Raw genomic sequence first — 16,942 nt, forward strand, 5'->3', positions numbered from 1 at the left:
GTAACATAGAGGGGCGGCGTTCCTCCATGTGGTGTGGGCGCCACACCTCGACCCCCTGCTTACATTGGTTCACACCTGGGTGGTCACCAACCATGTACTTGTGCATGGAGGTTATACCTAGGATTACTATCAGTCCCACCATCATGAAGGTGCAAGCAGAGGATTTGGCTGTCAGAGACCGTCTGGACTTCACAGAAATTGGGTCCACTTGACTTGAATTCACCCGAATATCAGTTCCATCAGCGTTTTAGACTCCCAGGTAGAAAGTACAGCTTGTCTGGCATATCTGAGAGAATGTCTGTGACAACCTCAAGGACCACACACACAATATGAGATGGTGTGTGTGTGTGTGTGTGTGTGTGTGTGTGTGTGTGTGTGTGTGTGTGTGTGTGTGTGTGTGTGTTAGCATTAGTAGAGGCATACAATGCAAGAAAGCAAGCAAATGCAGCATCAGCCAAAAAAAAAAAAAAATGCAACCGTTTCAGCCCTCCGTTCATTCCAAATACCTCTCCAGCTCAGCCTTAAATTTATTTAGGCTATCAACTTCTACAATAAAATATGGAAGTTTGTTCCACCAATCAAGTACCCGCTAGCTAAAGGCCAACTTCCACACATCTATCTTACGACTGTCTTTCCTCAGTTTGAATTTATGCCCCATCAGGTGATTATTCTGAGCAAGAGAAAGAATCGCATCAGCACTGAGCATGCTCACACCAATCAAGGCTTTATACACTTCAATCAGATCACCTCGCAGGTGCCTAGTCTCCAGACACTGTAATCTGCAAAACTTATGCCTTTCTTCATAACAGCAACCCTTTATTCCATTCACTAATCTTGTTGCCCTTCTCTGTACTCATTCGAACAGCTCTACATCCTTCTTAAAAAAGAGCTTCCAGACCTGTATACAGTACTCAAGGAGTACTGTATACAGGTCTGGAAGACTGTCCGCACTGCTCAGAAAACTTCATATCTGCCTGCACAATTACCCCCAGAATTGATACATTACACTGGGGTTACTGCTTCCCATATGTAGTACTTTACATTTGTCAATGTTAAACGTCATTTGCCACCTCTCAGCCCATCTGCTCAACTTTTCTAGATCCTGTTGAAGCAGCATACTGTCATTAGTGTCCTTAACAACCCTGCCAACCTTCATATCATCTGCAAACTTGGAAATTAAGCTTGATATACCATTATCAATATCATTTATAAATACAGAAAACAGCAATGGGCCCAGGTATGAACTCTGGGGGACTGCACTAATAATATTAGTCCACGTAGAGCGGTGTCCATATATTACCACTCTCTGTCTTCTCCCACTCAACCATCCCTTTATCCATAGCAGCAATTTGCCTCCAGTGCCACATTGCTTCAATTTGTGCAGCCGTCTTCCATGTGCAACAGTATCAAAAGCCTTTCTAAGATCCAAATATATGATATCAAAGTTATTCCCTGCATCCAGTTCCTTTGTGACCACATCATAGTATCCAATCAAACTGATCAAACAAGACTTCCCCTTAACAAAACCATGCTGTGTCTAAGCTATAACTGAAGCTTTGTCTAGATGATCCTGAAGTGCTGCTTCTTTAACCAGTGCCTCCATTAATTTCCCTGGAACAGAAGTTAAACTAATAGGTCTATAATTACTTGTATCACCCTTTGTTCCTCCTTTGTTGTTGTTATTTGGTGTTTAGAAGCATTAGCAACTAAGGCCATATTGCTCCGGGGATATGCAGTGATCATTCCCTGACCTTTCCACATTATCTGTATTTGGTGGTCATGGGCTCGAACCCCGGTCTAATCAAGGAGTGTGTGCTATGCACTACTGCTCCTGCCCACCTGCCTATGGAGGCACCCCGATCCTCCTTTGTGAATTAGGGTCACATTTGCACATCTCTAGTCCATGGGTACCTCCCCTGAGTCCAAGGAAGCTCTCATAATTATGGATAAGGGTTTGCTTACTTCCTTTGCTGCCTCCTTTAATATAACTGGATAGATCCCATCCACCCTGTGTGTCTTTTTTATGTTTATATTCAACAATTTCTCCTCCACTTTCCTCTCAGTTATTACAAAATCATCTACTTCCCTGCCAGTTTAATTCACCTCTGGCATTCCCTTCACTGAATAACTCCTCATGTGTGAATGTAGATGCAAAATACTCATTTAGTTTGTTAGCCACCTGAGCAGGATCACCAACAGTTAAACCATCAATATTCAGTGGACCAATCTGATTCATCCCTTTCCTTCTAGAGTTTACATAGGTAAAGAACTCTTTGCTGTTTTCTTTGCATCCTTTGTCAAAGATTTCTCATAATCTGTCTTTGCCTGCCTAATCTCCTTTGTGATTTGGTTACAGACCAGCTTATATCTATCATAGGCTTCCATGTCACCTATTAATTTATATGTATCCCATGTATTTTTCTTCTCTGCTACATGTCTCATTAGTTCATCTGACATCCATTCAGGCCTAAACCTTGAACAATAATTGTGTTTTGGGTGTTTAATGGCACATAAGCTACATTGGCTGTAGTGTGCCTGTCCATAGAGTTGTGTTAGGAAATAATTCAGAATTGAAGGCATTTCAATTTCATTTTAGAAAACTATTCAAAATCGATGGTATATTCCAATTTTTTTTAAAAATCAGAAAAGTTCCTTAATATTTGCCCGATCGCCAATAATATACTCTAGTGATATTGGTTCTTGCAGTTGAGTCACAGAAAGCAGGACTGATGTTCTGTCCTGGAGATATTGAGGACAGTCAATAAGAATATGCTTGACTGTTAAATGTACTGAGCAGTGTGGACACTGAGGAGGATCATCACCTGTGAATAGATGGAGGTGGGTCAGATGAGTATGTACTATTCTTGCCATTGCAAGTACCACTTCTTCCCTTCTATTGTTTGGATGCTTGAGTGCCAAAATTTTGGTTCCTGTTTCAACTGGAAAAGTTTGTTATTAGTCTGGGTGTGCCATAGCTTTTTCCACTGTTCAAGGCATGCTGCTTTTATGATGATATCATGGTCATAGGCTGGAATATGGACAGAGGTAAAATCTAATGTGGAGGGATTTTTTGCCAATATATCCACCAGTTCATTTCCCTTTATCCCTGAATGGGCTGGAATCCAACAAAAGTTCACTAATCGTTGACGTTTAATTTTCAAGAGCAAGTTCCTGATTTGGTTTAAAATAGGGTATTTCTTATAGGAGGGATTGAACTGAGAGAATCTGTGTAAATTAAATATTTTGAAGATGGGTAAAGATTAAAATTTTCTAGAGCTAATTTTATTCCATGTAGTTCTGCAGAAAAGTTGCTATACTCAGGTGGAAGGGAAGCTGAAGTAATAGTAGAGGGAAACACTCCTGCTGCTGCTGCTCCAACGGCTGATTGAGATTTGGACCCATTGGTATATATTGGCAGGAAATGAACATAGCTCTGAATATGGCTTGCATGGAGTTGTTTCAGGCTGAGAGTCAGTAGAAGATTCTTACTCCATTGAAAAAAATAAGTATAAAAGTTCAGTTGAGGAGGAGGAGTCCAAGGTGGATGAAAGTAATTCATTACCTTTGACTGTTGCGAAGAGGAATTTTCCAACTCTGTGATATTTCAAAAAGCCGTAGGCCTGCTAGCCTTATTTTATTAGGTTTATTTCTGTATAGATTAGGTAGTTGAAGATTGAAGAAGTATGGGTGAATAGGATGCAAACAACAACTTTTTATTTTGCCTGCATACTTCATTAGTAACATTTTTCTGTGGAGGTGCAAAGGACAAAGGTTTTTCCCAAGGCATTTGCTACATCTAGAAGGAGCAGAGAGTTATTGCCCATTCTACGAAAGAATTGTGGTAGGAATGGTTGGAAACTTGCCAGAAAGCTGCCTAATTTTCTTCCATATTAATCTGGAATCAGATTAATATGGAGGTTTCTTTTTACTGTGGACGCAAACAGAGTCTAGGAATCTTTTTTGGCTTGTCTTTGTATGAAACGAGCTTTTGCCCTTCGTTTCTTATAATTGATGAGATTAGCTGTGGTGGGGGATTGTCTAAATAAATTCCATGCTTTATTTTTTTCCCTTTGTTTTCGTGCATTCATTATTCCACCAGTAGTTAAAACGCTGCGGGGCCAAGGGATTTGTCAATGGAATTCAGTTTTTAGCAGCTGATAACAATTTGGATGTGATATATTCTGTCACTTCATCTATGGGTTGTAATCATATAATTTCCTCATTCAGTGTAATTGCTGACTGAAATTTTACCCAGTTGGCTCGAGAGAATTTCCATTTCCTGTAAGGTTTTGGTAAAGGTGGTTGTGTAGTGAGCAGATTACATATAGTTGGAAAATAGCCACTGATCATCCATAACAGACCATTCCATGACTGGAAACAGTATCGGGGAGAGCAAATTGAGAGATCAACTGCAGAAGTCTGTCCAGTTGGAAATTTTATGTAAGTAGGTCCACCAGTATTAAGGATGGTGAGGTTTTGCTTATCCAGAAGGGTTTCAATTAGTCGGCCATATCTATCTAATTTAGAAGATCCCCATAAGGGGTGGTGGCTATTGAAATCTCCCAATAGACAGACAGGGGGAAATAATTACATTAGAAGATCTTCATGTAAGAGGAGACATGATTTGGTCAAAGATAGATTGAAACAAGCGTTATTGCAATCTGTGTAATGAAACCTACAGCAACAGCTTCGATTTCTGTTTGAAGAACAATTTGTTTGGCTGGAATCTATGAGTTGATCAAGATGGCTACACCATCACAGGCAGTATTCAATGTAATGCAATATTTTTGATAGATAGAGTAGTTCTTTATGGAGGTGGAAATTTGAGAATTTAAATAGGTTTCCTGTAAGCAGAAACCAACTGGAGAGTAGTGATGAATAAGGTAATGAATATCGTCGATACTGCTAGGAGTCCTCTGCAGTTCCATTGTAAAATGTAAAGCATTACTTGAGGTGATTACAAGAAGCTGTATCTGACTGCTTTTTCAGTATGGCAGTTTTATGGCTGCCATAAAACTGCCACCTTTACCAAAACCTGTTTGTCTTTTTTTGGAAATGTAGGCCATCCAATGTCCATATCTTCCTCAACATGTATTTCTAGATTTGGATCGTCCTGGTTCTAAGAATAATCAGCATCCATGGATGATTCTTGGATATTCTTTCTTGAATTGAAACTTTGACTATGTGATGTACTAGCAATCACAGGAGGAGATGTCGCTGGTATTGTAAGAGCAGTGTTACTTGCCTGGTCTGAGTGCTTATGGATACTGGACTGTTGCTGAGAGATGACAGCTCGAGCCCAGTCAGAGATTGATATGTTTGAGGGGATGGTAACAGTTTGGGTGGACACTGTTTGTTGTTTTTGTGCAACATTTGCATAAGTACGTTTGAGCATAGTAGGAGCAATTATTTTCCTTGCTTCTTGAAAGCTTACCTTGTTCTCAACCTTATATTTAACAATTTTTTTCTCAGTTTTCCATCTCTCACAAGTTTTAGAATATGCAGGATGTTACCTTTACAGTTGGAACTAGTCTTTTCTGTCGCTAAACATTCAGACTGAGTATGATCAGAAGATCCACAGTTGGGACAAACTGGGTTTCCTCTACATTTTGTCTGAGAGTGACATATTTTTGGCATTTGTAGGGCAATTGCAAGGGATGGCAAACATATGGGCGAACACAGCAAAGTAGATAGTCAGCTTTTACTGTTGACGTTAGGTTTGGGGAATTAAATGTAAGAATAATATTCCTGGTAGGCGTAAGGTTATTGTCTTTTTTAATCATGATTCTTTTTGATGCTTGAGTTATTTTTCCTCTGTCATTTGTTCAACAGATCCCAGCTAGGAATCACACCTTTGGATGTATTTAAGGTAGCATGGAAAAATACTTTAATTGGTATACCAGCAATATTTGAAAGTTGTACGAGTTTCTCTGAATGCCTACTCTTTGTCGTTTCTAAAAGTAGGTCTCCAGATTGCAGCCTCTTCACAGTCTTAGGAGATCCTGCAATACTCTCCAGGTGTTCCTGGATGAGGAAAGGAGATAATTTGCTGAGAGGTTGTTCTGAAAGTGAATGTAAAATTAGAAAGGAAGGAAACTCTTTTGTTATTGAATTTGTTTTCAACCTCTTGGGTTGTGAACTGTTATAATCAGTTTCAGTCTGTGGCTGAGAGCTTGTCGGCTCTAAAGGTGGATAAACATTTTGCTCCATCTTTGCTCCTTTTGGCCCTTGGCAGATGAGCTTTTCTGACAAGGTTTCCGGCCCTCCCACAGGGAGGCAGGAGAAGTGACTGGTGTGACCAAGCGAAAAGTAGTAGGTGTTAATAATAAAACTATGAGAAAAAAGAAAGGTGGTTTCCTTTCTTGCTCTGTACAAGTACTTTTGTAGCAAGAGTGGTTATAAAATAAATAGATTGCTTAACAAGAGGAAGATAAAAGAACTATATATCACTTTTTGGAAATCGCACTGAGAAATTGCTCAGTCACAAACTTGGCACTCGGGACCTTTTTGTAATTTTTGTGATTTTTGTAAGAATATTATATCATGTAAACTAGTAGTGTAGTGTAATAGTGAAACAAAGTTTTAAATGTGATAAATCACTTGCTTAGAGGTTCTAATCACGTAAGTTGGCATTTTTTTTTTTTTTTTTTTTTTTTAAGCTACAGAATTTTATTTCTAGTAAAGCTATAACTAATTTAAAACTCTACAAAAATAACACCCATAATATTCGTACAGTTTTATATTAGTATAGTATTAGTATATATAATTAGTATTACATAAGTATTATGTATATATAATTAATATTATGTATTACATATAAACTTGATAGGGTAATATGCATTACTGCTTTTAGGTATTGATCACTTTTAGTGTAGTATTTTCAATTAAAAATCATGCAATTTAATTTTCAATCAAAAATCATGCAATTTAATTTTCAATCAAAAATCATTTTCAAAAATCATGCCACAGATTAGAGCAGCAAAGCAATAGCTTCAAAATAGTGGGAGTGCTGTGGCTTGATGAGGAACCCAAGGGGTTGGTTCTCTATGAACCAGGGCTTTAAGAAATTTGCTACTTGTAAGATGTTTCTGGAGCTATCTGGAATAGGACATGATATAGCACATGATATAGCATGATACTCTGGAATAGAATATAATATAGCACATGATATAGCATGATACTCTGGAATAGAACATGATATAGCATGATACTCTTTGCGCCAATCACACTTTGTGTGTGATTGGTGCAAAGAGTATCAGGAAATTAGGCATGAATTCAGCTTTCTTATGGGTGTTTCTGAGAGCTTGAAGAACAGGGTGGATTCTCTCAAAGGAATTAACTAGCAAGGATTTTGTGGATTTATTGGATGACTCTTTTCTACAGAAGCACATTAGAGACAACAATAGGAAACAATACTCTTCATCTCATTAACAAAAGCAGTTGTTCAGACATAAGAATCTGCAGGTAAAAACCTCTGGATGGTGGTGATCACAGTGTGCTGATGTGGAATTTACTTACAGATATCACTACTGTCAAGAACAAAGAGAAAGGCTATTGCATTTGTAAGGGTGACTACAGTGGTCTCACATTTTTTAAATTCTATACTGAGGGACCATTTGAGGATGTTAACAATAGCAAATTCTAAATGGGAGGCATTCGGGGAAGTAATTTTAGAAGCTACTTGGCTTTTTGATACCACATAAGAAAACACTGTTCCAGACTTAGACCTAAATGGGTGTCAAATGAAGTGATGACTCTTGTTGCAAAGGAGAAAAATGCATAGGATACACATATCAGGTGACACAGAAGCCATTCGCAGATATAAACTAGTCTGTAATGAAGTCAAAGGAGGTTAAGAAAATTAAGGCAGATTATGAGAAATCTCTGACAAAGAATAACAAAAGCAACAAAGACTTCTATGCTTATAATAACAATAGAAAGAAGCAGTTGAATAACATTAGTCCACTTGATTACTGATGGTTTAACTGCTGATCTCACCAGGTTGCTAACAAACTATAAATATTTATTTTGTTTCTATATTCTAACATGAGGAATACTTTAAGAAGCTGAACGGCAGAAGTTCATCAAAGTTTAACAGGAAACTAAATTTTGTGATAACTGAGAGGAAAGAGAAAGCAAAAAATGTTGAAACTTACATAAAAAAAAAGGCAGAGGTTGATGTGATCTATCCAATTATATTAAGAGAATCAGTGATGGAGGTAAGCATACCAGTAGCCATAATTATTAAGTATCTTTGGATTCACAGGAGATCTCTATGGACTGGAGATGTGCGAACATATCCCCAATTCACAAAGAGGAGTAAAAAGGTGACATGAGTAGTTACAGACCTGTTAGCTTAACTTCTGTTACAGGGATTCTAACATGAGGAATACTTTAAGAAGCTAAATGGCAGAAGTTCATCAAAGTCTAACAGGAAACTAAATTTTGTGATAACTGAGAGGAAAGAGAAAGCAAACAATGTTGAAACTTCAATAAAAAAAAAGGTAGAGGTTTATGTGATCTATCCAATTATATTAAGAGAATCAGTGATGGAGGTAAGCATTAGCATTAGCATTAGTAGAGGCATTTGATGCAAGAAAGCAAGCTTATGCAGCATCAGCCAAAAAAAAAAAAAAAAAAAAAAAAAAAAAGTAACATAAATAAATAAAAATAACCACTTCCACTTCACCCCTCTGTTCGTTCGAAATACCTGTCCAGCTGAGCCTTAAACTTATTTAGGCTATCAACTTCCACGGCAAGGGATGGAAGTCTGTTCCACCCACCAACCACCCGCTGGCTAAAGGCAAATTTCCGCACATCTATCCTACATCTGTCTTTCCTCAATTTGAATTTATGCCCTCTCAGGTGATTTTTCTGAGCTAGAGGAAGAATCCCATCAGCATTGAGTATGCTCAAACCATTCAAGGCTTTGTACACCTCTATCAGATCACCCCGCTGGTGCCTAGTTTCCAGACACTGTAATTTGCAAAACTTAAGCCTTTCTTCGTAAGAGAACCCCTTTGTCCCATTCACCAATCTAGTTGCCCTTCTCTGTACTCGTTCCAGCAGCTCTACATCCTTCCTGAAATGAGGCCTCCAGGCCTGTATACAGTACTCTAGGTGTGGCCTGACCATTGCCTTATACAAGGGAATAATCACCTCCTTATCCCTGCTAGAAAAATTCCTATATATCATTGACAATACACCATGAGCTACTCTTGCAGCTCGTCTGCACTGCTCAGAGAACTTCATATCTGCCTGCACCACCACCCCCAGGTCCCTTTCATTCTCTACCACTGTCAGTGTAGTACCACAGAGTTGATACGTTGCTCTGGGGTTGCTGTTTCCCATATGTAGTACTTTACATTTGTCAATGTTAAACTTCATTTGCCACCTCGAAGCCCATCTGCTCAACCTTTCCAAATCCTGTTGCAGCAGCATAGTGTCAGTAGTGTCCTTGACAACCCTGCCAACCTTCGTATCGTCTGCAAACTTGGACATTAAGCCTGATATACCATCATCAATATCATTTATAAATACAGAAAACAATAAAGGCCCCAATACTGAACCCTGAGGGACTCCACTAATAACATTAGTCCACGATGAGCAGTGTCCATTGATTACCACTCTCTGTCTTCTCCCCCTCAACCACCCCTTTATCCATAGCAGCAACTTGCCTCCAATGCCACACTGCTCCAATTTGTGCAGCAGTCTTCCATGTGCAACAGTATCAAAAGCCTTTCTAAGATCCAAGTATATAATATCAAAGTTATTCCCTGCATCCAGTTCTTTTGTGACTGCATCATAGTATCCAATCAAATTGGTCAGGCAAGACTTCCCCTTAACAAAACCATGCTGTGTCCTAGCTATAACTGAAGTCTTGTCTAGATGATCCTGCAGTGCTTCTTTCACCAGTGCCTCCATTAATTTTCCGGGAACAGAAGTTAAACTCACAGGTCTATAATTACTTGTGTCAGCCTTTGATCCCCCTTTGTGAATTGGGGTCACATTTGCACATCTCCAGTCAATGGGTACCTCCCCTGAGTCCAAGGAAGCTCTCATAATTATGGCTAAGGGTTTGCTTACCTCCTTTGCTGCCTCCTTTAATATAACTGGATAGATCCCATCCACCCCAGGTGCCTTTCTTGTGTTTATTTCAACAATTTCTCCTCCACTTTGCTCTCAGTTATTACAAGGTTCTCTAGCTTACTGCTAGAGTTGAATACACCTCTGGCATTCCCCTCGCTGAATAACTCCTCATGTGTGAATGTCGATGCAAAATATTCATTTAGTTTGTTAGCTACCCGAGCAGGGTCATCAACAGTTGACCCATCGATCTCAAGTGGACCAATCTGATTCATCCCCTTCCTTCTAGAGTTTACATAAGTAAAGAACTCTTTGCTGTTTTTCTTCGCATCCCTTGCCAAGGATCTCTCGTAATCTGCCTTCGCCTGCCTAACCTCCTTTGTAACTTGGTTACAGATCAACTTGTATCTATCATAGGCGTCCGTGTCACGTGTTAATTTGTATGTATCCCATGCATTTTTCTTCTCTGCCATATGCCTCATTAGTTCATCTGACAACCATTTAGGCCTAAACCTTGAACAATATTTCTTAGTTGGTATGTAAAGCCTAGTAGCTTCCACGATAAGTTCTTTGAATGCTTCCCATTTTGAATTTGCTGTTGGCAATATCATCAGTTGATCCCACTGTATAGAATTTAAATACTGTCTCAGTCCATTGTAGTCGCCTTTACGAAAGCAATACCCCTTCCCTTTACCCCTAATGGTAGTTACCTCTTTGAGTAACTCCCACTTCAGCACACTGTGATCACTGCCACCAAGTGGTTCATTTATCTGCAGATTCTTAATGCATGAAGAATCACTACTGATAATCAAATCAAGAGTATTACTCCCTCTAGTTGCCTCCCGAACATGCTATTGTAGAAAACAATCATCCAATAAATCCACAAAAGCCTTGCTACTGTGTGAGTGACCAGCCCCCAAATTCCAGTCAATATCTGGGAAATTAAAATCCCCCATTATAAGACTCTCTGATTTACTGGCCCACTCTATTTCTCCGAACAGTTTCTTATTATACTCATCAGAGTCATTAGGCCTATAGCACACTCCTACTCTCAATTTTGATCTCCCAATGCTTATGTCACACCAAACTGACTCGACACTGCACTGTCCAGCGATGTCGACTGGCTTCACTTCCTTGGATTTTATGTGTTTTTTAACTAATAGCCTAACCCCTCCTCCCTTCCTATCCTGTCTATCCTTTCTGTAGACATTGTACTCCCCAAATTCCAGTTCTGCATTTCTTATATCTGTGTGACACCACATCTCTGAAATCCCCACAATATCTGTCTTTGATGTTTTGAGCAATACCACAAATTCATCAAATTTATTTACTAAACTCCTAGCATTGGTGTACACACAAGTATACATGCACCTGTTCTTTTTCTTAGCTACCCTAACACAACCCATGTGTTTACTTGTACCCCAATGATTCCCAGCAGTCTCTGAAATATCCTGCATCTTATTTTCCAGGCTGCGGCTCATTCCAATAGAAGCAGTGCAAGAATCACTTTCACCTCTGCCAGTGGCTACTGTTAATCTATTAGTCCTTGTATCCCCCCAATCTAGCAGTTTTCCGACCCACCTAACATTGCCTCGATAGCATCAGCAAACATTCTTGCACCCTTTCTATTTAAGTGTATCCCATCCCTGTAGAAGCAGTCTCTCCTGTTAACAAGTACAGACCAGGCTGAAAAAAATTCTACCCCTTGAGCCCTGCACAATCTTTCCAGGGCCGAATTGATTGACAGGGCTCTCATCATATACTCCCTCCTATCGTGTCTGGGCAGAATTGCAGACACTTTCAATTTCAACCCTAATTCACGGCTTTTTTTCATCAGTGACCTGTACTTGTCAAGTAATTCCGCCGGTCTCCTACTCTTAATGTCATTAGTGCCAACGTGTACAACTATATCACCTTTTGTGCCCTTAAAAGATGATATCCGCTCTACAACGTCATCAACTTTTGCCCCTGGCAGACATACCCTGGTCCTATTCCACCTATCCTTTTAACAAAGCATGTTTCCCGTTTCCCTGACAATAGAGTCACCAACAACTACTAGTTCCTTTGGGACCAGCGCATTCTGCCTTGGGGGTTGCCGCTGTGTTCCGCGATGACCAAGTGCAAGCTCTGGCATTGGTGTGGGCAGCTGAGAGCTTGATGGGCCCCTCACTTGTAATCCTTCGAGGGCATCCACCCTATCCTTCAAGCTCTCATATAGGCCCATAACAACGCTGAGTTGTCGCCTTATCTCCTTACACTCCTTGCATCGCACGGTAGCATACCAGTAGCCATAATTATTAGAGTATCATTGGATTCATAGGAGATCTCTATGGACTGGAGATGTGCAAACGTATCCCCAATTCACAAAGAGGAGTCAAAAGGTGACATGAGTAGTTACAGACCTGTTAGCTTAACTTTTGTTACAGGGAAAATAATGGAGTCTCTGGTTAAAGAAGTAATGCAGGACTGCAATTATACTGCTGTTACAGCATGGATTCATCAAGGAGCAGTCTTAACTGAACAATCTAACTGGACACTTTGGTGCAGTGACCAAGGAATTGGATGCAAAAAATACTTGGATTTCAGGAAGTCTTTTGATAACGTTGCAAATAAAAGACATTCAAAGCACACCTCAATGTGGCATTAATGGAAGGTTACTGCTATGGACAGAGGATGGTTAAGTGAAAGAAAACAGAGTGTGATTATTAATGGATACTGTCCTTCATGGACTAATGATACTGTGGAGTCCCCAAGGGTTCAATGGTTATTGTGGTATTCTGTATTTATTAATGATATTGATGAGTGTATATCAGGCTTATGTCTAAGTTTGCAGATGATACAAAGGTTGGCAATGTGGTTAATGACAGTATGCTACTGCAGTAGGATATACATAGATGGGATGAGAAATGCAATTGAAGTTTAACATTGACAAACAAAGTACTGCATATATCAATGTTAAACTTCATATAGCCATTGCAAATGCATACAGATAGTAATAATCCCAGATTAATGTATAGCAGACAATGAAAAAGACCTGTGCAGTAAGATATGAAGTTCTCTGAGCAATGCAGCCTGACTACATTTAAACTTGTGTGCCAACATAGGTTTGCGTTCAGCCAGTGGGTGGATTGGTGAAACTAACTACCATCTCTTATTATTATTATTATTATTACTACTACTACTACTACTATTAATAATAATAATAATAATAATACAGAGCATCAAAATAACATGGAAATTTTTTTCCAAATACGATGAACATTTTTGCATACATAATCCGTTAAAATTTTTTAAATTATTAACACTTCATAAGCAACATTTCCTATGAATATCCCTAAAGAGAGTTCAGATTCACACTTACGCTAACAATTCTCGTTTGCTGTTCACGTTGACGGATATCACTAAGGTCTCTGTTAGCTGCAGTAAATTCAAACTCCTTTTTTCTGTTTTCCATTGATACTTCTGCCTATTATTGATAAATATAAAATTTATAATTAGGTATAATTAAAATTATTTTGTTATTCAGCAGTACATGAATCTGTTTTTGTTTTTTAATTTATGGTCTTTATCAAGGTGCTTCAAGGTATATGATTCTTTGAAATGTTTAAAAACTTCAGTAATATACTATGTACATTAATGAGGAAAAGTAGAAGCCTGGATAGAAGAGCATTTTTTTTTTAAATTACAGTCGAAGTTCCTTGTAGAGAACCTATTTTTATCATCCTATGTGGTTGGTCCTGGCAATTTTCTCATTAATGGCCATAAATTTCTACCTCTTAGTCTGAATTTTTACTTTTTTATTACAATATTCACATTTAAAAATGACAAAACACTTCAAATATATTGAAGTAATTGATGAGCTTGTAGCCTGATTGTGAGAAATCATTTATTAAGATTTCCCACACTCTTTTCTCATAGTGCAGTATTGAAATGAATTTTGGCTAGAAGTTAATATCATTAGTTAGAGTGTATATTTATTGCCGTTGCTCCAAGAAAGCAGATAGCTTTGCCAATCGCAGATAAAATTAGGATTTTGCAAGCTGTAGATAATGGTGTGCATTCTAAGACTGACATCGCCAAACAGTTCAGCATTCCTAAGAGTACTCTGATCACCATTCTGAAAGATCGGAAAAAGATTGAAAGTGTAGAGAAATTTGATGCACTGGGTAGGATTCGAGCACGAAAGGCGAGGTAACTGGATCATGAGAAGGCACTTTTGGAGTAGCTAAAGATGATGCATGCACAAAATATTCCTATAAATGGTAATCTTTTAAAAACTAAGGCTGAATTGTGAGTGCATTGAATGGATATTGAAAAATTTTAAATTCAGATGGATGGTGCCGGAAATTTAAGACTTTAAGACATCATAGCCTGTCTTTCAAAAAAGTATGTGGTGAAGTGCAGTCGAAAGAAAATCGTTAAAAAATGTTTTGCTGACATACGACCACAATGACATTTTCAATTCTGAAGAAATTGGACTCTTTTTTTTTTTTTTTTTTAAATTGCTACAGAATAAAACACTTACACTTAAAGGCAAGAAATTTAGTGATGGAAAAAAAGCCAAATAATTACTGTTCTCCTAGTAGCAAACATGTCTGGCACAGAGAAGCTTCCTCTTTTAATCATTGGGAAAGCCAAAGAAGCCTTGATGCTTTAAAGGTTTGAAGACATTTATGACTGTGTATCGGGCAAACCAAAAGGCATGGACAACATCCTATATTTAAGAAGGATGCATCAGAGACATAGATTGCAGGACAAGTAAGAAGAATAAAAACATTTTGCTGTTTATGGATAACTTCACCCCTTATTTTCAAGTAAACGACCTATGTGCAATCACTGTCGAGTATCTACCACGAAATATGATGCCAGTTGTTCAGCTACTTGATCAAGGTATTTTAAGGTGTTCAGGCTACTTGATCAAAGTGTTCAGTGTTTTAAGAAAAACTACCAAAAAATGCTATTAAACAAATTTGTGCTGTATCTTGAAAGCAAAATTCAAGGCAAAATTGAAATCCTGCAGGCAATGTATTTAGCTGTTTCAGCATGGAATGAAGCTGATGAAACTGTTCCAAACATGCTGGATTTACCACATTGAATGACACAACATGTGAAGTTTCGCATGCTTCTTCCTCTATTAATTGCGAAGAACAGTCCGATAATAGGGAGGAAATATTTGAGCATGTGTGTCATCACCTAAACTTACAGGAAAACTTCAAAGCTTCAAAGATTATGTTGAAGTGGATGCAGACATTGAATGTTTCAGGATACGCACAAATGAAGAGAAGGGCGCCTCCGTAGCCAGGTGGGAAGGAGCAGCAGTGCGTAGCACATGCTTCTTGATTAGACCGGGGTTCGAGCCCGTCACCACCAAATACGGAGTATGCGGAAAGGTCAAGGAATGACCACCGCATATCCCGGAGCAATATGGCCTTAGTTGCTAATGCTCCTAAAAACCAAATAACAAACAAACAAACAAATGAAGAGGAACTCTTGCAGATGTAATGGAACCTTCGGAAATTTGTAGTGATGAAGATGAGGAATCTACTGTGGTTGAACAAGAAGTTTCAGTGAAAGATGCTCATCAAGAATTAGAACGTGTACATCAATTTTTTTCAAGAACAGCCTAACTGTAAAATTGAAATAACTGCTATCAATGCTTTACCAACTGTGTAGTACTACACTTAGGGGTGGTATTTTTTTTTTTTTTTTTTTTTTTGATTTGGTAGTTGTTGGCGCATCGGCTTCTGTGGCCATATTGCACCTCCCAAGGTTTTTTGCAGTACTTTGATCCAAGCCCGAGGCGGGAATCAAACCCGCGACCTTTGGGTTGCCGGGCAGGTACTTTACCCACTCGGCTAGCCCGGTCGGCCTAGGGGTGGTAAAGAATGAAAAAGACATGGGAGTAATTGTGCAGTCAGATATGAAGTTTTCTGAGCAATGCAGACAGGCTGCCAAGCAGGTCAATGATATACAGGAATTTTGCTAGTAGGGAAAAGGAGGTGATTATCCCTTGTATAAGGCAATGGTCAAGTCATGCCTTTAGTACTGCATACAGGTCTGGAGAACCATTTTCGGAAGGATGTAGAGTTGCTTGAGCGAGTACTGAGAAGGGCAACAAGATTGGTGAGGGAAATGAAGGGGTCCTCTTACCAAGAAAGGCTTAAATTCTGCAAATTGCAGCATCTGGAGACTAGGCACCTGTGAGGTGATCTGATTGAGGCGTATAAGGCCTTGAATGGGTTCAGCAGGCTCAATTCTGATGGGATTCTTCCTCTTGCTCAGATTATGAACCTCAGAGGGCATAAATTCAAATTGAAAGATTGTAGAATACGGAAATTTTCCTTTAGTGAGTGCGTAGTTCATTGCTGGAAAAAACTTCCATCTGTCGTTGTGGAAGTTGATAGCTTAAATAAATTCAAGGAGGAACTCGACAAACTTTTAGGGGGAATGGATGTGTGAAATGGGTTTTTTTTTTTTTTTTCTTTGTTTGGCTGATGCTACATAAGCTTGCTTTCCTGTATCATATACCTCTGCGACTACTACTACCATTCAAACAGCATGTTTTTACAGATTAAAAGTATGAAACAATTCTCTTGTTAGGTTTTGATAGGTATGTAGCCTATATAGTGAAATTACAATTTAAATATAACCTTACTGCATTCTAGAATCAATGCAAAATTTAAATTTACAATCGTAATTTTCTTGTTTAATATGTTAGTACATATTATAAATAAGATTATACTATATTCTGTATTAGTAGAATTACATTAAATTTTCAAGCTTTTACTTGTTTTGTAGTTGCTTTTATGAACAATCGATATAATACCCTTCCAATATATTTCGACCATTTTTCTCA

The 16,942-nt window shown here is 38.6% G+C and overlaps 1 protein-coding gene across 2 annotated transcripts in view; it reads right to left on the bottom strand.

Moving 5' to 3' along the window:
* LOC150079048 (CD109 antigen-like) overlaps positions 1 to 16,942 on the bottom strand; it is a 1,092,235-nt gene that overhangs the window by 402,100 nt on the left and 673,193 nt on the right. For both annotated transcript variants that reach the window (XM_090384122.1, XM_090384121.1), the window contains exon 21: positions 13,448 to 13,552. In XM_090384122.1, the coding sequence (XP_090240248.1) occupies positions 13,448 to 13,552 (105 nt within the window). The remainder of the gene's footprint in view (positions 1 to 13,447; positions 13,553 to 16,942) is intronic.

Source organism: Mastigoproctus giganteus, chromosome 10 (genome assembly GCF_048544385.1).
Source record: "Mastigoproctus giganteus isolate SK-2022 chromosome 10, ASM4854438v1, whole genome shotgun sequence".
In the NCBI taxonomy this organism is placed as follows: Eukaryota; Metazoa; Arthropoda; class Arachnida; order Uropygi; family Thelyphonidae; genus Mastigoproctus; species Mastigoproctus giganteus.